The following is a 24,513-nucleotide window of genomic DNA, read 5'->3' on the forward strand; positions in this document are numbered from 1 at the left end:
TGCCCCTAATTATGTAGCGGATCACTTTGTGTTGAAGTGGCGTGATAAAGAAGGAGAATCAAGTACAAAATCAAAAAGTACAGAGGAAGAAGTAGTAGCCAAAAAGAGGAAAATCGGTGAGGAGGGCAGATTGGTAAGAGAGAGTTGGGAGCTGGATGATTTTTTTATTGAGCAGAAAGGGAGGCAATTTTGCTTAATTTACAACGAGGTGATATCAGTTCCAAAAAAAACACAATGTTAAGGGACATTATGAATGATTAAGCATTTTCTATAACTCATTATGAAATATTTGGCGAGCATTAAGTGTAATTAATCTTATTCATGGGGTCATGGTTAGTGCACATGCCCGATTTCAATCTTGCGGCCCACTGAGATGAAGGAGGGGCACTCATGCGGCCCACTCACTAGCCTAGGTTGCCCATCACTGACCTAGAAGCTGCAACATCCTTTTTAGTAGGCTTACTTATTTTAGCCCTTGCTCAAGGAGATCTAGAAATAAATCCAGTTAAGCTATCATAGAGTGTAGTCTTCCATGTTTATTAATTTTGCTAATTTACAACAATCTTCCTGTCAAGTAGCAAATTATTTGCCATAAAACAGTGCTTCAATTTATAGGAATTTAAAAAACAACGAAATCCAATTGTAGGGGTAGCTTAGTATTTCCTGAAATAAAGCTTTATGGCAAACTCGATGATAGCATATTTTAACACTGTTCTCAATTTTTTTTTTAAAACGTGGGTCAAATCCAAAGATCACCTGATGATTGTGCAGAGCTTGAAGTAAGCAGAAAAACATAAGAAATAAGAGTAGACCGTTCACCCTCTTGAGCCTGCTCCGCCATTCAATAAAAAGATGGCTTTCTAATCATTACCCCAATTCCATTTTTCATATATCAAAAATCTGTCTAACTCAGCCTTGAATGTATTCAGTGACCCAGCCTCCACTGCCCTCTGTGGAAGAGAATTCCAAAGACTAACGACCCTCTGACAGAAAAAAATTCCTCATCTCCATCTTAAATGGGAGATCCACTATTTTTAAACTGTAGCCCCTAGTTCTAGATTCACCCAGGAAAGGAAACATCTTTTCAGCATCTATCCTGTCAAGCCCCCTCAGAATCTTATATGTTTCAATAAGATCACCTCTCATTTTACTAAATTTCAATTAGTATAGGCCTAACCTACTCAACCTTTCCTCATAGGGACAAACCACTCATCCCAGGAATCAGCCAAGTGAACCATCTCTGAACTGCTTCCAATGCAAGGATGTCCCTCCTTAAGTAAGGTGACTGTAAGGTACACAGTATTCTAGGTGTGGTCTCATGACGCCTTATACAGTTGTGACAAGACTTTTATATTCCATCCCTCTTTCAATAAGGGCCACTTTCCTTCCTAATTATTTGCTCCGGATTACTCCCAGTACCATGTGCAAGTGAATTGGATTTTGTTGTTTTTTAAATTCCCATAAATTGAAGCACTGCTTCATGGTGAATAATTTGCTATTTGACAAGAAGAAATAGGATGATAAAGTACATGAATGCATGGCTGCAAATATGGTGCAGGAGGGAGGGTTTTAGATTCCTGTGACATTGGGATCAGCTCCAGAGGAGATCCATCTGTACAGGCAAGAAAGGTTGCGTCTAAATAGAGCCGACAGGGGTTTGGGAACCAAGAGGTATTAAGAGAGGAATACCAATGTGCTTAGAAGACTGGGAGAGACACACAACACTAAAGTAGAAAATACTAAGTTATTAGGTGGGTTCAGAGTAAGGGAGAAAGTAATAATGGCTAAATTAAGGTTATTGTGCATGTGTCTATGTTAGGGATAAGGGCAGCAGATGCACATGAACGCTACCACCTACAAGTTCCCCTCCAAGGCACACACCTGAATATCAACATTCCTTCACTGTGGCTGGGTCAAAATCCTGGAACTCCCTCCCTACCAGCACTGTAGGTGTATCCACACCACATGGACTGCAACGGTTCAAGGAGGCAGCTCACCACCACCTTCTCAAGGGGAATTAGGGATAGGCCTAGCCAACGATGTCCACATCCCATGAATGAATTTTAAAAATGTGAATGCATGGAATGGGGGAAATAGGATTGGTGATTTGCAAACACTGGTAGCCATGTGGAAATATGATGTAGCTATGAGAGAGACCTGGCTTAAAGAAGGGCAAGACTGGATATTAAATAATCCGGGATACAAGGTGTTCAGTAAAGTTAGGAAAGGAAGGAAAGGGGGAGGGGGTGGCAATATTGTTCAAGGATAACATTGTAGTGCTGGAGACAGATGTCCCAGAGAGGTCAATAACAGAATCTATTTGCCTAGAGCTAAGGAACTAGAAATTACTTTGCTCAGTGTAATCTACAGGCCACCAACTAGTGGGAAAGATGTAGTGGAGCAATTTTGCAAGGAAATTACAGGGAGTTACATGAATTAAAGAGTATTTATAATGGGGGACTTTAATTATCCGAATGTAGACTGGGATAGTAGTAGTGTAAAAGGCAGAGAGTGTTAAGAATTTCTAGAATGTGTTCAGGAGAATTTCCCACAGCAGTATGTTTTCAGTTCAATAAAAGAAAGGAGGCATTGCTAGACTTAGCTCTTGGGAATTTGTTTTGATTTAGCGCATGCATAGCCACAGAGCCATGCTATAGCCATTTCAGTGGCTAGATGGAGTTCTTGAAGCCCACATTCAAGTTTAGCCAGCAGACACACCTTGACAATATGAGTGATTGTTTGGACTGCACCAAAGATTCAGCCTGGATTGTTTTGACAGAGGCCTTGGCCAGTCTGGAAATGGTTTAAAAGGGCTTGCTGGTGCCGTGGGAGATCAAAGCCAAGTGGGCAAGCCATGACGAGAAAGTGATTTCTGGTGGATGTGTTTTCTCCTGCCAATCCTCCTACCATAGGTCGTCAGCTGTTAGCCTTGGCATGGTGGGTTCAACCATATGGGGTGGCTTGAGGGAAGGCATACTGCTGGTGGGTTGAGAAGGTCATCGAATATGGGCAGGTCTGGGTTGGGGTGGACCTTCTCCAGTAACTTGCCTGTTGCAATTACCCTTCTGACTGGGAGGTGTATAATGTTGCTTAGGGCAGGGAGCCAGGGAAGCTAAGTTGGTTGAAGGGTACCTGTGATGATGCGCATTGTTGAATTAAGTTGCAGGTCATTAAATTTTTATGGTCAGATTGATACCATTACATTTGAGTTTGCACTTCTTGGGAATGTGTATCAGTACGGGAACATTTAGGGGACAGCAATCATTGCATCATAAGATTTAGGTTGTCTATGGACTGTTCCTTGTCCTTTACCAGAGTAAAAACAGGTGAATAAATTGAAGCCAAAGGTTGACAGGAAAAATGGTAACTGAACAACGGGCCACCTTTAAAGAAGAGATAGCTTGAGCACAGTAAAGGTGTAGTCCTACGAAGGGGAAAGGTAGGCCAAATAAATCCAGAGCTTCCTGGATGACGAAAGAGAATGAAATTAAGATGAAAAATAAAAAGTGTGTTTACGATGTCAGGTGGGCAATACAACTGAGAGCCAGGCTGAATGCAGAAGGCTCAGAAGGGAAGTGAAAAAGTAAATAAGAGAAGCAAAGAGAGAGTATGAGAGAGACTGGCAGCCAATGTAAAAGGGAATCCCAAAGTCTTCTATAGGCATATAATAGTAAAAGGCTGGTAAAAGGAGAAGTAGGACTGATTAGGAACCAAAAAGAGGATTTATGTATGGAGGCGGGGACATACCGGAGATATTAAATGAACACTTTGCATCTGTCTTTACCAAAGAAGATGCTGTATGTGTCATGGTGATAGGGGAGGTAGTTCATATACTTGAAGGGTTTAAAATTGTTAAGGTAGTGGTATTGGATAGGCTGTCTGTACTTAAAGTTGATAAGACACCAGGACCAGATGGGATGCATCCAACGATATTGAGGGAAGTGACAGTGGAAATTGCAGAGGCACTGGCCATAATTTTCCAGTCTGCCTTAAACTCAGGGGCAGTACCAGAGAGCTGGAGAATTGCAACTGTTACATTCTTGATCAAAAAAAAAAGGTGTAAAGATAAGCCCTGCAACTACAGACCAGTTAGTTGAACCTCAGTTGTGGGGAAGTTTCTGGAAACAATAATCTGGGACAAAATTAATACTCACTTGAGCAAATGCAAGTTAATTAAGGAAAGCCAACATAGATTTGTTAAGGGAAAATCTTGTTTAACTAACTTGAGTTTTTTGACGAGGTAACAGGGAGGATCGATGAGGGCAATGCTGTTGACGTGGGGTATGTGGACTCGCAAAAGGCACTTGATACAGATGTATGAGCAAACTTAAAGCTCATGGAATAAAAGGACAGTAGCAACATGGATACAAAATTGGCTGAGTGGCAGCAAATAGTGATAGTGGTTGATGGATGTTTTTCAGACTTGAGGAAGGTTTATAGTGGAGTTCCCCAAAGATCGATGTTAGGACCCCTGCTCTTCCAGATATATATTAATGATCTGGACCTTGGTGCACAGTGCACAATTTCAAAATTTGCAAAGGATACAAAACTTGGAAGCACTGTGAACTGTGAGGAGGATAATGTAGAACTTCAAAAGGACATAGGTTGGTGGAATGGGCGTACAGGTGGCAGATGCAATTTAATACAGAGAAGTGTGGAGTCATTCATTTTGGTAGAAAAAAAGAGACAATAAAAAATAAAAGGGTACAATTCTAATGGGGACACAGGAGCTGAAGGACCAGGGTGCATAATTGCATAAATTATTGGAGGTGGCAGAACAGATTGAGAGAGTGGTTAATAAAGCATGCAACATCCTTGGCTTTATTAAAAAGGGTACAGAGTGCAAAACAAGGAAGTTATGTTAAACTTGTATAAACACCAGTTCGGCTTCTGCTGGAGTATCGCATCCAGTTTTGAGTGCCACACTTTAGGAAGGATGTGCAGGCATTACAGAGTGCACAGAAAATATTCATAAGAATGAAGTTTCTAGTCCCAGTTACGTAAATAGATTGAAGAAGTTGGGGCTGCTTTCCTTGAAGAGAAGTTTGAAAGAATTTGAGGGTCTGGATAAAGTAGATAGGGAGAAAATATTACTATTGGTGGATCAATAACTGGAGGGCACATATTTATGATAATTGCCAAAGGAAACAATGGTGACAGGAGGAAAAACTTTTTTTACACAGCAAATGATTAGGATCTGGAATGTGCTGCCTGAGTGTGTTGTGCAGGCAGATTCAATTGAAGCATTGAAGAGGGAATTGGATTATTATCTGAGAAGGTAGAATGTGCAGGGCTATGGAGAGAAGGCGGGGGAATGACAGGAGGTGAATTGCTCCTTCAGAGAGCCAGCATACACTATATGCCGAATAGCCTACTTTTGTGTTGTAGCTATTCAGTGGTTCTGTGAAGTAAAGGGTTCAACTTGTGTGCTAGTGAGAATTGATATTTGGATAAGAACCAATATTTTTATGACAAATGGACATTATAAGACTGTTATGTTTTAAACTGTCTTCTTTAATTAAAGATAAAATGGAGTAGTTTGGAGAGGGGGATGTGACCTGATACTAAATCTGTCTGGAGACAAATACACGTGACCTGGTTATTATGGCGACAGAAACTCAAACTGAAACTTATTGAAAGCAAGATGCAAGTTTTAACACCTGGACAGAGGAGGCTGCAACTGGTCATACTGCACAGAGACTCTCAGAATCATTCAGACAGAGACTTTGGAAAGATGACTGAAAACAGGTACTACTATGCCAAGCAGAAGAAAAAGATTGTTTTTGGGTTAACCACGAAGCAGAGTGACAGTGAGGACAGATTCCCTGCTTGCAGAGATGAGGCCTTTGGAGACCAAGGGGTTGCCAGAGGGTGCCTTGTTACTGACAGTCCATTTGATTATGTTCAGAAGATTGAGGGAAAGGATTTTCTTTTAAAAAGGACACTGGAAGATTTACCCTGGTAGGGCAAGAAGAGATCTTGTTGAAGCCAGGAGGAGCTCGGGGCTTCAAATACAAGACTACATCTCTGCTGAGAGTGTGCTGCAATGTGTAAATGTGGCTGGGGTTTTCGGTTGTGTTAATTAGTTAATTGGAAGTACCTTTTCTATGGTTCAGTGCATTAATTGCTTACTAAGTAATGCTTAGTCGATGTTGATTTTGTTTGTTACAGTAAAACATGAAATCTTGCCATGTGATTCTTTGGTCACTGGGAAATTGAATTTTTTTTGAAGTGTCTATGGGGATCGTAACACTGCATACTCAGTTGCCTCAATAGGAACTTAGCTATCTTTGGCCAAGCAACCTCAACCAAGCTTTGTTACACAGAGAAAATATTAATAGACTTAATTTCCTTTGATTCTTGTTGGTATGTTTGGGGTTCATAATTATACAGCAGGTAAACTGGAGAACTATTGGATTCTGTATATAATCAATTCCCCCATTGTTAATTGTATCAATTGAAGCTAAGTACAGGTGGAGGGCATTGATTGGATGGTCACATCCAATGAGCACATACAAGGAGACACTTATTTACAGAACATTTGACTGGAGTCAGGAGACATACACCTATAACGTTTCACTCTGTGAATAAATCTATCCCAAGAATGGCTTTGGATTCTTCCTTCATCAACAGGCCATCTGGAATATAATGCACCATCACAGAATAGACAACATGCTGTGTACAGTCAATGCACTGCAATTTATATTACCTCAGATAGCCTATAGGGCAGGATAAGTTTCTCGCCGACCGTCACAGTCTTCCTGGTGGTCAGTGCTTCAAACAGTGTTTCTTCTTTAACCTAATTAAAAAGCAGTGCATTTCAAAGTAAGTATTATTACAGGGACTGTACTGTTCATCGTACTTAATTATTAATACAGTTTTGAGTCCTCCTTGGTAAGTTCTTAACTCACATTCTGTACTTTCATCATGGATCAGTACATATTTGGCAAATTCAGTTTCTTTTCTCCGACTTACAATAGAGTTAAACATTGTCCAGCAATAGTCAGTCAAAAACAATTGTACTGTAATCACAACATAATGAAAGTCATTTAGCTTATATTAACCCTTTCAGCAGTAGTCCTTGCACAGTGTGATTTTCTTCCTGGGAAGAGATAAACAGGCATGTAGTACAGAATAGTACCATATCTGCGCTCTCCCAATTCTAGCCTCCTATCCATCCCCAATTTTAATGGCACCACGATTGGCAGCCATTTTTTCAGCTGTTGAGGCCTTAAGCTCTGGAATTCCCTCCTGAAACCTCTCCACCTCACTTTCCTCCTTTAAGGCATTCCTTAAAACCTACCTCTAACCAAGCTTTTGGTCATCTGTCCCAATATCTCAGTGTAAAAGCATGTCTAGTTATGCTCTTGTGAAGTGCCCTGGAACATTTTACCAAGTTAAAAGGCGCTACACAAATACAAATATCTGGTGCTGCTATATATAGAGTGTGGCTCATTCTTTTTCGATCACAACATGAATTAGGAATTGGACAGTTAAAAGGGGGCAAATTAATCATAAGGTGTAGATCAGGATGGAGTGGCGCATGAAAAGACTGAGGTTCCAAAGAACGGTAAAAAAATTAAGTTGCTCTGTTCTATGATTTTGGATTCTTCCTAACCAGGAATTAGGATGGTATCAACAGGGCTGAATTACCCACAAGTCCCATTCAAAGGAAGGATTTTAATTGTTTATTGAGGACTTGAAGTGATTATGATACAGCATTGAGTTAATAAGATGAGTCATTGCACTACCTCCAGAAGCTCCGACACAATGGGCAACACCTCTGCATTGCAGATGTCAACAGAATCATCTCGATAGGTCTTCTTTTTGTATTTTATATTCCCAAGGTGTAAAATTGCAGACAGAAGAGAAAATATCCTGTAATTAGAACAAACTTAAATTAAAATCATTTTGAATGCATCCGAGACTCTCTTATATAACTTTGAAATTCCCTCCTGTAGAGAGTATATATTTCTGAGAGAAGAAAGCATCTCTAGTAACTGGACAAATTTTTGAAAACATAAAATTCACAGGTTTAGAAAATCCCCATTCTTTTTCATGGTGACGGCACAATTTGTATCCAAAGATGCGTTTTAGGCAGTAATTCAGGAATCCAGCCATAATAGCAGAAGCCTTTTTATGAGCTAGACAGAAAACTTTCATAGTCTCAATACCATAAAAGACACAATAAGGCAAAACATCTAGTTACTATGTGCACCCTTAATCCATCAATTGCTTGATGCCACTTAATGAATAACAGGTGCAGCACTAACAAACCTCTCAAACACATCATGAGAGTTACCATGAGCATCAATGGGATGAATAGCATTTCCTCAAACTTTATTTTTCTCACGTTCACATACCAACAAAATTTTTGTTTGTGTGCCAGAGTTAGTGATGCCAATTTGATCAATTAAAAATTGGCATTATTTAGGTCAAAATTCAATCTAAACAAGTTGCAAATATCAATTCACTTGCATGTTTACTGATGTTATGTGCAAGAGACTGAAGGACTCAATTCTTTAACTTCAAGAATAGAAAGGATAGATGGCGTAGAATTCTTTAGCGCCTTAAACCAAATATTTCAGTCTACTTAAACATAACTGTGTACTCCAATCCCATTACATATTCACACCATGTCTGCATGAAATATTAGAAAATTGACCAAAATAATTTGCACTCGTACTGCATGAACAAAAACTGCTTTATTTTCTATGAGCCATCGCTGCCTGGCTAGCATCCTCAATGTACTATCAAAATAGAATCAATAATGTTAAACCACTGACAACAGCAGTATCTTATCTGCAACATGTCTAAATCACAATTTCCTTTTGCCCATATTTAAGTTCCATTATCATTGGGAGAAAAAAATGATAGAATGCTCTTTTTTTCATGATGCTTTACAGACTGACAACTTATCTGCTTCCAGTCAGGCACACCAAGCTTGGCAAACAGTATCCCTATAACAGCATTCAGTGTGCCGCATCGGGATGCAGTTTAAGCAGATGGATCCAAAGTTCGTATTTCGGTTTTGATCACTCTATCTCCTCCTCTACTGCAGTAAGTATTCAAACATTTTGCCTCCCCACCCCTCTTTTAAAGACAAGAGAGTAAATTCATAAATTCACTATCCGGGTGACAATCCATTGTAGAACATGCTTGGTTTTATTCCACTAATTTCAAAGGAACAAAAAACTGGGCAGGTCCTATAATGATGGGCTCTGCCAGTTTACCACCCAGACAGTGAAGTTGAGTGTTAACCCCAGTGATTTTCTTGCTGGCAGCCATCCTATACTTCACTAATGTCGCTCCATCTCATTGGCTGAGAATTCCAGCAGGTCACTGGAGATGTCATGGTTGAGCCGGTGTTTCCAAGCAATATCACACATGGGCCTGACTCAACAAGAGTCACTAGATGGTGAACAAGATCAAGAATCATGACAGATTTTCTTCCACTCTGTAGCCCTGCAGCACTAACATTTAATGTACCATCCTAATTGATGGAAACTTCCTTCATCCAGACTGAGTGTTTAATTCAGCACAGGTTAAGGAGAGGCACCAGGACTAGGAGTAATCATATCATGAAAAGGTACAGCTTTTACAAACAAGGACTCTGGTCAAAACCACATCACCACATCATATCTAATGATTTGATCTCACACAAAAACTCGAAATAACTTTGTCTCCACAATACACATCCATTCAGCATAGTTCTGGCACTCCAGGTATCTCATCTTACCGTTTCCGTGTCTTAGGCAGGAATCCAACCATCTCCATGGCCAGTTGTAAGCGCTCAAAATCATGTTTCAGATCCTCCCCCTCTACAGAAAAACTATCCTGCTAAATTGAAAAAGACAACAATTTTGTTAGGAAGGTTTTGTTAGGAAGATTTACATAATTTTATCATTGATTTTCACCCAGCTTTCCCGAAGACATCGGTTCTTTCCTGGAGTAAAGTTTCAAAAATACCAGTCAGCCTCTTATGCAAGTGCCTAATCCTCAGATGAGAATCTCAACAGCAAGCATAACAGGCTACTTGGCTGCAGAGTTCATTAAAACCAAACCCAATCCTGTTCTTACTTGACATCCACAGTTACAGACTTCCAGAAGGATCATTGGATGACAATCAGAAATGGAAAACCTACTAAATGAGGAAATGCAAAAGAGCAATCCTAAGTGTGTGTGTGTGTGTGTGTGTGTGTGTGTGGGAGGGGGAGGGTGCAGCTGTGTGGTCATGCATCTATGATACTACACATCTGAAGACATACTACATATCTGAAGACATGCTTCCTAATTGTGGCAGAAGTTGAAATAACTTTCAAAGAATGCCAAAATTACAGTACTCTTTACCTAGCAGGCTTCAAAATCTGACCTAAAGATAACAGCCAGAGAAAAGCCACTATGGTAGGTTATGGAAGAGCCAGAACCATCCACTTCAATCTTCAAAACTGTCTACAGCCTGTCTCAACCAACATTAGCTCTTCACTCTTGCAATTGGTAATACTGCTCTTCTCTGCTGGGCAAACCTTTGTGGTATCATGCTTCTTTTTAGATTTGAAAAACATAAATGCATTTGTATAGCATCTTTCATGGCCTTGGAACATATCAAATTGCTTCATAGTCAATGAAGTACCTTTGAAGTGTAGTCACCACTGTTGGCAAACGAGGTAGCCAATTTGGGCACAGCAAGGTCCCACGTGCAATAACAAGATAAATGATCAGCTAATCTCTTTTAATGAAGTGAATTAAAGGATAACTTTTGGCCAGGAAAACTCGCTTGCTTCTCTATGAACAATGCCATAGGGTCTTTTATGGACACCTGGGGGCAGATCAAGCCTCAGCTTAATAAATCATTAAAAATAAGCCACCTTCAACAAACAACACTCCTCCAGTACGATACCAAAGATTTGGACTACATACTCAATCCAGGGTGAGGGCATGCTAAGCAAAGCCATGGGTTTGCAAAACTCAAAAGTATTTGCCAGGCATATAGCATAAAAAACAACGACCTTGCAGTTCAGAGGTCGGAGCCAATGGATGTGGACGAATACAAGAATGGATGTCTTGACAAAGTTAAGATTACTTTGAGTTAAAGGCAAAGATTAATGGAAGGAGGAGAGCGGTTTTGATAAAACTTTGTTACTTATTTTTAATCGATATTAAGGTTGGGAAATACCTGCCACAATAGACACCAGTGAAATAAATCCATTCGGAGTCAAATTAAGTGTAGTCTTGTTCTAGTTTTAATCAGCTATCAATGATAGTTGTGTGGACTGCCCTCATAGTACACTATTTCCTTTAATGTGGTGGCAAGGAGGAATTCAAGGTAAGCAAGGGTAATTCTGGGGAAACCCCAAAGAGCAAACCCACAACAATGCAAATCCAGTGAATACCAAAAGGTATGCTCACTTGTATCCATTTAAGCATGTAAAATTAATGTTGCAAGAGTTCACTGTTTTGGTCAAGGGGTGATCTGAAACTCAGCTTTCAGTTGAACAGTGAAAATGCCAACTTGATGGCAGTCGGTTTAGATGGTCAAGCTCCATGTCATGACACTCAATTGAAATACTGAGCTCATGCTGCACGGTCACAGGTGCCATATTTCAAAGGAGTTCAACGAACGATGAAATAGGATGACCGGGTGGCATTGTGGAAGAATGAGACCATACACGCCTCATTAATTTTAAGCGATCTTGTGGCATCTCACTTAGATGCTATTGCTGGACACAGACATGATTAAATCTTAAACAGGTTCTGATAGCGAGATCTATGAAATGCCTCAGTTCAATTCAATGCAAAAATTGTTCTGATAAAGGTCATCAACATGAAATGTTAACTCTCTCCCCCCACAGATGCTGCCTGATCTGCTCAGTATTTCCAGCAGTTTCCGTTTTTATTACAAAAACTTGTCTGATGTTTTATTTTTATAATTGTTGAGTCATTTTGTTTTCTTTTGGCGAATAAAATGGGTTCAAGAAATGGAGGCATATATTACATTTATGCATACATGCATGGGGAAAATATAACAGCTGTTATATCTTGGTCTATAATTACTAGATTTGTGACAATGAACACAGCACACAAAAGTTTTGTGACAGTAATTTCTGAAAATACTGGAAGCAGCAGCATTACAGCGGGTCACAAAACAGACCTTGCAATGGCTCAAAATAATATCACACAATTCCAGATGTCACACTCATTGTACAATGTGGGTTGAAGAAAATTCTTGAATTTATGCAGAACTTTAACATGAGTCTCAGAAACTTCTTAAAGGGCTTCACATGCAACAAATTGCTTTGATGTAGCTTTTATTATGTAGGGCCAGAATGCACATCAAGATCTCACAAGCAGAAAGTAGATGAATGACCAGTTAAAAGCGTTTGGCAATGTTGGCCAGGAAATAGAAATGTTTACCCTTTGACAAACAGTGCCATCTGATCTTCAACAACCAAACTCTAACTTTGTTTCTCTCCCCACAGATGCTGCAAGACCTGCTTAGTATTTCCAACATTTTCATTTTTTTTATTTCAGATTTCCAGTATCTGCAGTATTTTGCTTCTGATTCACAATGAACACCCTGATTCAACACTTAAGCAACAATGCAGTCCCCGCTTTGTACTACACTGGGGGATCAGCCAAGATTGTGTACCCAAAGCCTAGGAATTAATTCAATTTTAACAAATGACCCAAGCTGACAAACATTCTTCCTACACACACATATATTTGAATAGAGTCAATTACTTTTGATATAGTTCTTGCTCTCTTTAATGCTCTACATAAGTGTCCACATTTAGCAACTTCTATCTAGTGAAATATCCTGAGTAATATTGTTACTGCGGAAACTTCATTCTATTTCCCTTACAACATTTGTATATAGGATACAGATATTTGGCCTGCTTAACAGATTTCACCAATTTGAGTTTTAACATTGCACTAGTTAGACCTCTGGCTTAGTTGTCTTCAAGTCCTTTGACTGAATAGATAGTCTGTGGAAGCTAATATGATACATACCTGTGATTAATTCCTGTGACTGAATAGATAGTCTGTGGAAACTAATACAATACATACCTGTGATTAACTTGAAGAATATTTGTTTCCTGCCGAACCTGGTTATTAAATTAAATGCATGTTGCAAGGGTACTAAATGCTGTTATTAATATAATACTAAAATATGCCTATTATTGCTTAAACTCATTATTATTTAGCATCAGTGTTTTGGATGCACATACAGTACTGCACAGCATAGTCCTGCCAACCACTTGTAATTTGCTTGTCTTTTTTTCGTTCTCCAGCCCAATTTTTCTCCTAATAGCACTTATCTCTTTGATGAGGGTTTGTTCCACATGATATGCCAGTAATCCTCTGGCAAAATCACCCAAGTGCCTACTACCCCTACACAGACCTAGATATGAAGTGTTGGGTGGATGGCTACTTGACCGTATCACAGCCAAGCCAATCTTGGTTTCAACCAACTGATGCAGAGCAGGTTAGGGATCAAGAGCAGGAACCATGGCTGATTTTTTTCCTTCCTAATCTTGAGATTGAGAGGTCCTCTGCTACTGCCCTGGCTGAGGTAAGCTAGCACAAGATTGGTCAATGAACCTGGACCATTATCTTGTGTGGTTCAACAGAACAATGTTTTAACTATATAAGCCAGAGAAGCGATTATTTTTAGTTTTTAAATAAAAATCAAACAAGGTTTGGGAAAACTATGAAGGCCAGTGATGAACTGATCTGCACTGGTCATCAAGTCAGTCAAGACATAAGCAACGTTTTTACAATTTCGCCTGTATATTAATATATTAAGATAATAGCAGTGTTAAGCTGCCTTTTCAATTGAAGAGGGGAACATGTCTTATTAATGTACATTCTCATGTAAGACACTCTGAAAGCTGAAGCACCAAACAATTTAATCTGAAGCTGGTCCACATGCCAAACATCAAATATATATATATATAAAAAAAAACAAAGCTGACAGAGTTAAAGATTCATGCTGCAACTTGAACAAGAAGGCAACAGGCAGAAGGCAAACTCCATCTTTTGTTTGGTCATTTCTGTAATAAGATCAGAAAAACTTTTCAAGATCATGTGGTGAATGATTTCTGCCCTATTATGGGCACTTGTTTCCCCACGACCTCTCCCCCACCTCACACATAAGATCTTAAACTGCTGTTTATTAAACAGATCTATTAATATCTCTGGAACAATTAGCTCCTTTTAAAGTATTAAATGATCCACAATTATCTACTTTTATTGATGGCCTGTTGCACTAAATATTAATATTAAATAAAATCACTATATTACATATATTAGAATTCCCATTTTCATCTGGATCTACTTAGTATAATTGAAGGGCAAAAACCAATGGGATCCTTTGTTTGCTTAAACTGTTGGATGGTTGAAGCAGGACTGGCTTTGTGTAGAACAGTTCAAAGAATACAGATAAAATTCTAACTCAGTCATTCATTGAACCCCATCTTTGCCACATTAAAGTTCATGTAAATCAGCTACCTTGAGTGAGACTTTACTGTCAATAGAGGGAAGAAGTCTGATACAGCATTGGTACAATGTTTGGAAACTATTACATGAAATGACCAAAAAGAATCAAGCAGACTTGGCATTCAACATGTTTTCAACCACAAGGAAAGCTCTCTGTATTGCACCGGTCAATTAGTCTAAGCTGTGTAATTTATACTGCAGCCAGCAATGCAAAACATATTAATCGACTCCAATTGGTCAACTTTTAGAAAGTTTGGTGGATCAGACCAACAAGTAGGAGATTGACAGAGTATATGTACTTCTCATATCAGGAAAAAGGTGTATATAAATATATTTGAACATTAAGGCGTTTTTTTCCAGTTACATAATCTAGAGTGACTAATTTTAGTTGTTTTTGATAGGATTAAAGACCCAGTTGTTTCTGGAAAACGAATAGCTTTTGACAATTATTCCTGTACTTTCCTTGTGGATGTGCAATGGTGAATCGGCATCTCACCACTGGCATCACAAAACTGAAATACTAACCGGCTCTGAATCATAGTAATAATCATCCCAAGTCTGTCTGAGCAGTTTCTTTGTCATCTGAGAAAGCAAGGTAAATGGTGTTAGGAAGCACATACATCTCAAACAACCTTCACAAGAATGGTTCAGGATGCATGTCCAGCATTAAAGCTCAAGGAAAACCCATGTTATCTCAATGTGCATCTTCACCCAAACATCTTCACCCAACAACATGGCACCTTTTTAAAAGCTATTCTGAAAAAATCTAAAATAATCGTGATGTAATGATCTCTCTGCACTGCAAAGCATATCTAATTATCAATCAATAACTTTCGCATTTTGAAACTACTTCGTTAATTACGACTGTAAAGGAAAATATCCAAGTCCAATTACAAACTTTAGCCAAACTATTCTCCATCTTCATGAATAATAGTATTTATCTATTTCAACCACCCCTCACGCCCCCCTCCCAATGAAATGATTCTAAATCTCTGCACATATTCCTCATCTGTTGGTATAACTGTTAGCAATTTTTCCTTACAGAAGTAGATTAAATCAGAATATGTACTGGAATGCAACTCAAGGGCATATATATTACAATTATTGGGGCAATATTGGGCATTTTGTGTGCAGTTTCAGGACACCCAAATGTTATTGAAATGCTGGAAACCAAATAAGAACAAAAATGCTCAAATACACAAGTGAATTAGCATCTGTGAATACACGTTTCAGGTGTGTATCATTCAAAAGATGCTATTGATCTTTTGTGAATTCTTAGCATTTTTTGTTATAATACAAAGTGATAGCAATGCATTGGAGACAAATCAGAAAGAATCGATTAAAAAGCCATTGATGAAATCAAATTTAGAATTAGCTTTTCTTTTTCTCACTCATTCTGCAGGATGATGCCAGCTAAGTTTGTTCATGAAATCTTTTCTGTATTATTAAGAAAAACTTAGTTATTTAGTGCATGGTCGCTCAAGAAATCAACAACAAATAAATTGCCATTCATGTCCAGTCCTGTGACATGCAACAGTATTTATGCATGTCTAAGTTCGACAATTTGCAAATAACATGAATGACCAGTCAATCTGTTTCATACACTGGCAATATTGGTACAAGGAGGGTTATTAGTTAGGACAGCAAAAAGAACTCAAATAGCGCACCATGAGTTTAACTGAGTCATTAGGCAGACAACATTAGTGTTTACCATTCCATCTAAAAGACTGCACTCCCAACAGCGTAGCACAAACTCAGTAGTGTCAGCTTACATGACATAATCAAATCCTGGAGTTGAATCTTCAACTCAGTGATGGAAATGTTACTGTTTATTACTTCGACATATCCATAACTTTTCTTCCCTTTTTATTTCATTCCATCTTATCTGTACATGGGGGTTTCTAATTGCCAAACAGCATCCTTCTTTGGGAAAGGAAGGATGCTCATCAGCAAGAGTTGAATGAACTTGTAAGACCAGCTGCTACATGCTTTGCACATGTTTTGTGAATACAGGTTTCAACAACCTTATTAAGCATCCTTTTAATGTAATAACTAACCTGAATGGAACCTTTCCCCATATACACAAAGTCGATGGAGCTAGTTGCCTGCTAACTATGACACGGATTCCACTGTGCCTTGTTTTATTTTATGTCCATTTCCCCCTTCTTTTCTGAAGGCAACTCATTTGTTATAGTACCATGGGCATCAGTTGCCACCCTATACCTCATTAAAGTATGCAATCTTTACAGGCAATATCAGCAGTAATCAAATTTAAAAGATTTAAAAGATTATCAGCAGTAATCAAGAGCAAGTCCCAACTCAATAGCCACGCAAGTACTTTCCAGCAGGACGTAATCTAGAGCAAAAAGCCCACCTGATTCTTTTGCTCTGGCCTAAGAGTGTGAAGGCAATTGTGGTTCTGTAATTGCTGCTTTGGTGGAGTTCAACTAACACAGGACAGACAAATCGTAGAATATAGATTTTCTGATCTGTAGGACTCAACTAGTCAGCCACATGTTGCTTTAATCAATACTACTGAGGGAGGCTACTGTACCTTGTTCCAAATTGCAATTACCAGTACTCAAAGAAGCGAAATCCAAATTAGCTTCACCAAAGGAAAGAAATGAAAAGCCAAAAGATGAATCCACAGGCCTTGGCATTGCCTTTTATGGCCTGGTTTTAAGAGAAACAGTAAGTTTATCCCCCCAATTCTAAAACATTCATTCATCTATTTTTGTACTTAAATATTTTATACTTAAAAATTATCCTATTTTTAGCAGGATATTCACCCGAGTCAAAATTTTGAAATTTATATGTTTCACTGGTTTAGATCTCACCAATGGTCTGATGAACTTGTTTTGACCTTCAGTCAAAAATCTCAGGATGCTTCAAGCTTGTTAATAACAGCTTCATTTAAACAGTTAAAATTTGCTGTGCCCTTTCCCTGTTAGGAAACACACCATCACACTGTAGGTACTTTATAATTTAATATACATTACCTTACTTTGCGTGTGTTAACCAGCAGATGCCATTAATTTACTTATATCGATATAAATGCTATCAAACTTCCATATTCTTGGCAACTGCCACAGCTTCATGGCATCACTCAATTTAACACTTACAAAGAAGTTTCCTGGCTCTAATTTCTGAATGTATAATGTTCGGTTTTTCACAAATAACATCTGCAATGAAGCATTCTTTGTACATAATCTAGCTTTTGGAGCTAACCTGGTTCAAGTAATGGTACTCCTCAGGCTCCAGCAGGTGGAAACTCTTTTTCTCTTCTTCATTGGCTCCTGCCAACAAGTAGTAGAATACGTGATAGTTCCTGAAACACAAATGCCACGGAATACATAGTCACATTTACATCCAAGTGACTGCAACACAACAAAGAAGCTGTGAAGATGTGGCAACTTTAGGTCAGTTATACAAAAAAACAGAAATCATGTGTACATGACTAACAGTAAAAATGCCAATATAAATTAATTCAATTAGACTTTAAGTTGATGGATGTGGAGATGCCTCAATTTGCATAAAATTGAGTCTGATTGTTACCAGTACCATCGATGGCATAGACTTAAGTTTATCTTTTCCACTTCAAGTCATTTGGTAGCACAGAACTTGAGTATTGCTGAAAAAAGAGACATGTCTAAGCTTTTCATCTTGCACCCATCAGGACACTCACAAGAATATAAATATAAGAAGAAGACAACAATTTATATTCCATGTGAAGTGAATGCTGATTGGTTCGCAAGTGGCATTGTCATGGAGAATGCACCACTAAAGGTGACTGACACTTAACTGCCAAGCATTGTTTGAAATTTTCATATTTTGATCCTCCAAGATTAAATTACAGAGGGAGAATCTTTGCATATCTAATCAAGATCATTGGCTTAGCACACAACTTCAATTCATGGGAGGAGTGGCACCCTTAGTTTGAAGTTTGGGAGGAGCCAGGTCTCTGTTGGATCACTACCCAAATCCCTCCAAAAAAAAAAGGCTGAATAGAGCACAAGAGCAAATAATTCTCAAGAGCTTGAAGAAATAAGATTCTGTGAGAATCACAGAGTCATAGAGAGTTTATGGCACAGAAAGAGGCCACTTGGCCCATCAGGTCTGCGCCGAGCAGAAACGAGCCACCCAGTCTAATTTCACTTTCCAGCATTTGGTCCATAGCCCTGCAGGTTACAGCAATTGAGATGCATATTCAGACACCACTTAAATCAGTTGAGCGTTTCTGTCTCTACTACCCTTTCAAGCAGTAAGCTCCAGACCCTTACCCCTTCTGGATGATAAAATGTTTCCTCATCTCTCCTCTAATCTTTCTACTAATCACTTCCAAATTATGCCCCCTAGTCACTGCCCTCTCTACCATGCCTCTCACAATATTGTACATCTCAATCAAATCACCCTTCAGCTTCCAATGTTTCAAGGAGAACAGCCTATCCAATCTTTCCTCATAGCTAATACTTTCCAGTCCTGGCAACATCCTCATGAATCTCGTCTGTACCCTTTCTAGTGCAATTACATCCTTTCTGTAATAAGGTGACTAGAACTGCACATAGTACTCAAGTTGTAGCCTAATGATACAGTTCCAGCATAATCCCACCCCCGTTGCTATATTCCATACCTCAGCTAATAAATGAAAGGATTCCATATGCCTTCTTCATCACCTTATTGAACTGTCCTCCTACCTTCAGGGATCTGTGGACATTCACTCCAAGGTCTCTCACTTTCTCTACACTTCACCATATTCTCCCATTTATTGTGTATTCCTTTGTCTTGTTTGAACTCCCCAAATATATCACCTCACGCTTCTCTGGGTTGAATTCCATTTGCCACTCTTCTGCCTACCTGACCAGTCTGTTTATTTCTTCCTGCAGTCTACAGCTATCCTCCTAGCTATCAACCACACTCGGCCAATTTTTGCATCATCTGCAAACTTCTTGATCATGCCCCCTATGTTTAGGTCCAAATCATTAATATATACCACAAAAAGCAGGGGACCTAGCACTGAGCCCTGTGGAAACCAGTGAAAACAGCCTTCCAGTCGCAAAAACACCCGTCAACAATTACCCTTTGTTTCTTGCCACTGAGCCAATTTTGTATCCAGCTTGCTGCATTCCCCTGGATTCCATGGGCTTTTATTTTCTTAATCAGTCTGCCATGTGGGACCTTTTCCAAAGGAGTTCAAAATTCTACAACCAAAATGCATCCCTTCCATTCAGGTCGTAATAAATTATTTCAATAAGCAATTGCATTTTGGTAAACTGGAGCAAAGAGTTATTTTAGTGCACCTGCAGTTTAGGAGTGGTATGGCTTTCTAATTTGTAATACACTTCTACACTAATTTCACAACATACGAACATACAAAATAGCAGAAGTAGGCTTTTCAGCCCCATCCAACCTCCTCCACCATTCAATAAGATCATAGCTGATCTGTTTGTGTTTCGAGTTCACATTCCCATCTGCCCGATAACCTTTGATTCCCTTGCCTAACAAGAATCTATCTACCTCTGCCTTAAATATATTCAGTGACTCCACTTCCACTGTCTTCTGAGGCAGAGATTTCCAAAGTTCCACATTCCTCTGAGAGAAAAAACACTAATCTCTGTCCTAAAACAGTGATCCCTAATTCTTTCCACCTCCACCTTTTCAAGGCCATTCAGAGTCTTACATACTTCAAACGCCACCCCTCACTCTTCTAAACTCCAGTGGAAACAAGCCCAGCCTGTTCAACCTATCCTCATAAGAAAACTTGCTCATTCCAGATATCAATCTCGTAAACCTCCGCTCAACCACTTCCAAAGCATTTACGTCCTTACTTAAATAAGGAGACTAAAACAGCACAGCAGTATTCGAGATGCGGCCTCACTAATGCCCTGTATAACTGAAGCATACATCCTTACTTTTACGTTCAATTTCTCTCATAATAAATGTTAGCATTACATTAGTCTTCTTCATTACATGCTATACCTGCATACTGACTTTTTGTGGCTCATGGACGAGAACACCTCAATCCCGCTGCACCTCAGAATTCTGAAGTCACTCTCTGTTTAAGTAATAGTCTGCTCTTCTATTCTATCTGCCAAAGTAAACAGCCTCTCAATTTCCTACATTAAATGCCATCTGACAGATTTTTGTCCACTTACTCAACCTATCTATATCCGTCTGCAAACTCCTTATGTCTTCTTGACAACATTCCTAGATTTGTGTCATATGCAAATTTAGCTACCATGCCTTTGCTCCCCTCATCTAAGCCATTGATGTAATTGTAAAAGTTGAAGCCCCAGCACAGGCCCCTTTGGAATGCTACCATTCGCATCCTGTCAGTCAGACAAAGGTCCATTTATGCATACGCTGTTTTCTGCCAGCCAGCTAATCCTCCAGCCAGGCTAATATGTTACCCCCAACACCATGAGTTATTATTTTCTGCAACAACATTAGATGTAGCACTGTATCAAATGCCTTCTGGAAATTGAAGTACAGTACATCTACAGGCTCCCCTTTATCAATGGCACTTCTTCAAAGAACTCTAATAAATTGGCCTAAACATGATTTCCCTTTCACAAAACCATGCTGACTCTTCCCAATTACTTTGTGTTTTTCTAAATGCCCAGCTATAACTTCTTTAATCATCGATTCTAACACCTTCCCCATGACAGATGTCAAGTTGACTGGCCTATAGTTTCCACTTGTCTGCCCCACCACCCACCCTTCTTGAATACAGGGGTTATATTTGCTATTTTCCAGTCTAATGGGACTGTTCCAAAATCTAGGGAATTTTGAAAAATTAACACCAACGCATCTTCTACCTCATTAGCCACCTCTTTTAAGACCCTAGGATGAAGTCCATCTGGACCCAGAGACTTGTCAGCCTGCTGCTCCATCACTTTGCTCAGTGCCATTTCCCTTGTGATTTAGTTTCACCAAGTTCCTCTCTCCTCTCCACCTCCTGATTTGTAACTATTACTGGAATGTTTTTTGTATCCTCTACAGTGAAGACAGAAGAAAAATATTTGTTCATTTCATCAGCCATTTCCTTATTATCTATTAAATCTCCATTCTCACTGTCTAGAGGATCCACACTCACTTTACTTACTCTTTTCCTATTTAAATACCTGTAGAAAATCTTGCTATCCGTTTTTACATTTCTAGCTAGCTCCCTTTCACTCCAATTTCTTTCTCCTGATTAATCTTTCAGTCATTCTCTGCCGTTCTTTATATTCTGACCAATAATCTGACCTGCCACTTATCTTTGCACAGGTATATGCTTTTTCCTCAAGTCTGATGCTTTCTCTAACTTCTTTAATTAACTATGGATGACGAGTCCTCCCTTTATTCCTACTATAAAGAAAAATTATAAACTCATTGAGTATTCTGAAAAATCCCCTTAAATGTCTGCCACTGCTTCTCTATTGATACAAGCATACGAAATAGGAGAAGTAGGCCATTCAGCCCACTAAGCCTGCTCTGCCATTCAATAAGATCATGGCTGAACTGTTTGTATTACTAATTCTACCTTCACATCCACCCCTGATAACCTTTGATTCCCTTGCCTATATCCATCTCCGAGCCTAGCATCCCAGTTAACTCCATCTAGCTCAGTTTTCATGCCCACTTGGCTGCCCTTATTTAAGTTTAAAATACCAGCCTTAGACCCATTCTTCTCCCTTTCATACTGGATGTAAATTTCAATCATATTATGGTCACTGTTACCTAGGGGTGCCTTTACTCTGAATTCATTAATTAATCCTGTCACATTACACAATACAAGTCTAATATAACCTGTCTGCTCTAAGAAACTATCTTGAAAGCATTCTATGAACTCCCCATCCAGACTATGACTGCCAATCTGATTTTTCCAGTTTATATGTAGATTAAAGTCAGCCATCCCTTTAACATAAGCAACCAACATTTCTTATTGTATACTTTGCCCTACATTGTGGGTACTATTAAGGGGCCTGTTGACTATTCCCACTAGTCACCTCTTTCGCCTACTATTCCTCATCTCCACCCAAACCGATTCTACATCCTGATCTCCTGAACCAAGGTCATCTCTAACTATTGCCTAAATGTCATCCTTGATTAACAGTGCTACCCCTCCACCTTTAACTAACTTCCTATTCTTCTTGAATGTCATAGGCCCCTCAATATTCATGACCCAATCTTCGTCATCTTGCAACCAGGTCTCCGTAACGGCTATCAGATCAAATTTATTTACTTCAATGTGCACTATCAGCTTGTTTACTTTGTTATGAATGCTACGCGCAGATACAAAGCTTTTAGTTTTGTCTTGTTATCTTTGAGAGATCTGGGGAGAATTTTCTCCCCATTTTGGGGGGGGGGGGGGGGGGGGGGGGGGGGGGGGGTGCGCAGATTAAGTGGGAGTGGGCGTCGCCGTTTCACATGGGCAGGCCAATTAAGGCATGCGTGCAAAAGAGCGCAGAAATCTCCGAGGCACAGAGCTGCCTCAGGGAGGTTAGTTTCATTTTGAAAAATTAAAATAAAGAGAAAAAAATTTTTCAGCCATGTCCTCTCATATGACAGTGTCACATGAGCTGGGACATGTCAATGAATTTTAATGAAAAAATTTATTTGATTTATAAATCCTTCATGAAACCTCATCCCGCTAGTGGATGAGGTGTCATAATAAATGCGAAGGCCGCCTGGGCTCTTCGCCTGCCCGCCAACCTTAAGGTTGGATGGACAGCTCTATTAATTAGTTTTCAAATGGCCTTAATAGGCCTTTAACAGTTCGACGGGCGCACAACCGACTCCGGTGCACACCCACCAAACTGAAGATCAGAATAACACGCAGTGACATTGGGACACACGCCTGATGTCACCATGTGTCATTTTATGTGTCAGTGAGCAGGGCCTGCCCCCGCTCACCAACCAGACGATTCAGGCCCTGGTCTTGATCCATGGTGCATTCTTAGGTTTTTTGTCTCTGCCTCTCCCTGCCATTCTCTGACCCTCATTTCCTATAATACTATTTCCCTCTCTTACTTTGTCTCCACTGTTTTATATACCACATCTGATCCTTGCCCCCACTATTTAGTTTAAAACCCTCTCCACTTCCCTAGTTATGTGCCCCAGCACAGTTCAGGTATAGACTGTCCCAATGGCACAGGCCACTTTCCCCTGTACTGGTGCCAGTGCCCCATAAACCAGAACCCACTTCTCCCACACCAGTCTTTGAGCCACATGTTCATATCTCCAAATTTATGTACCCTATGCCAATTTGCACATATCTCAGGTAATAATCCAGAGGTTCTGTTTTTCTGCTCTTCAGAGCCTCTTTCCTAGTTCTACCTGTGTCGTTGGTACCTACATGGACCACGACAACCAGATCCTCTCTGTCCCACTGTATGTTCTGTTCCAGCCCTGAGCAGCTGGCCTGAACTCTGACATTGGACAGGCAACACAACCATCTGGACTCTTGCTCTTTCCTGCAGAGAACATTGTCAAATCCCTCACTACACTTTCCCCTACTACCACTACGTGTTCCCACTTGAATGGCTTCCTGTACCACATTGCCATGGTCAGTTTACTCATCCATTGTACAGCCCCTGATCTCATCTAAACAAGCTGAAAGAATCTCAAGCCTATTGTACATTTGCAGAGGCTCACATTCCTGCACTCCTGCCTTCCAGGTCTCCTTACCTGCCTCACTTGCAGTCAAATCCTCCTGTCCCTGACCACTGACCAAATCAGAAGACCCTATCCCACGTGGTGTGACTGCCTCCTTGTCCAAAGCATCCAGGTAACTTTCTCCCTCCCTGATGTGTTGCAAAGTATGCAGCTCAGCCTCCAGCTCAATGACTCTGAGCCGAAGTTCCGCGAGACGCAAACACTTACTGCTGACGTGTTTGCCCTGGATCACAATGTTATCACAATGACACATCATCTGTCCTGACATCCTTAATGTGTTTTAAATAATTACTTAATTATATTATATTATATATGTTATAATTGTATTTATGTTGCTTTTTAAATTTTACCACCAAT

General features: G+C 39.6%; 1 protein-coding gene across 5 annotated transcripts in view; it reads right to left on the bottom strand.

Moving 5' to 3' along the window:
- Positions 1 to 24,513, bottom strand: part of myo9aa (myosin IXAa) — a 289,869-nt gene that overhangs the window by 118,298 nt on the left and 147,058 nt on the right. For 4 of the 5 annotated variants that reach the window (XM_041178288.1, XM_041178289.1, XM_041178285.1 and 1 more), the window contains 5 exons: positions 17,728 to 17,827; positions 15,025 to 15,081; positions 9,740 to 9,840; positions 7,752 to 7,878; positions 6,710 to 6,799 (listed from right to left, as the gene is read on the bottom strand). In XM_041178288.1, the coding sequence (XP_041034222.1) occupies positions 6,710 to 6,799; positions 7,752 to 7,878; positions 9,740 to 9,840; positions 15,025 to 15,081; positions 17,728 to 17,827 (475 nt within the window). The remainder of the gene's footprint in view (positions 1 to 6,709; positions 6,800 to 7,751; positions 7,879 to 9,739; positions 9,841 to 15,024; positions 15,082 to 17,727; positions 17,828 to 24,513) is intronic. The other variant, XM_041178287.1, reaches the window with a different exon arrangement.

The sequence above is a fragment of the Carcharodon carcharias genome, chromosome 32, assembly GCF_017639515.1.
Source record: "Carcharodon carcharias isolate sCarCar2 chromosome 32, sCarCar2.pri, whole genome shotgun sequence".
Taxonomy (NCBI): domain Eukaryota; kingdom Metazoa; phylum Chordata; class Chondrichthyes; order Lamniformes; family Lamnidae; genus Carcharodon; species Carcharodon carcharias.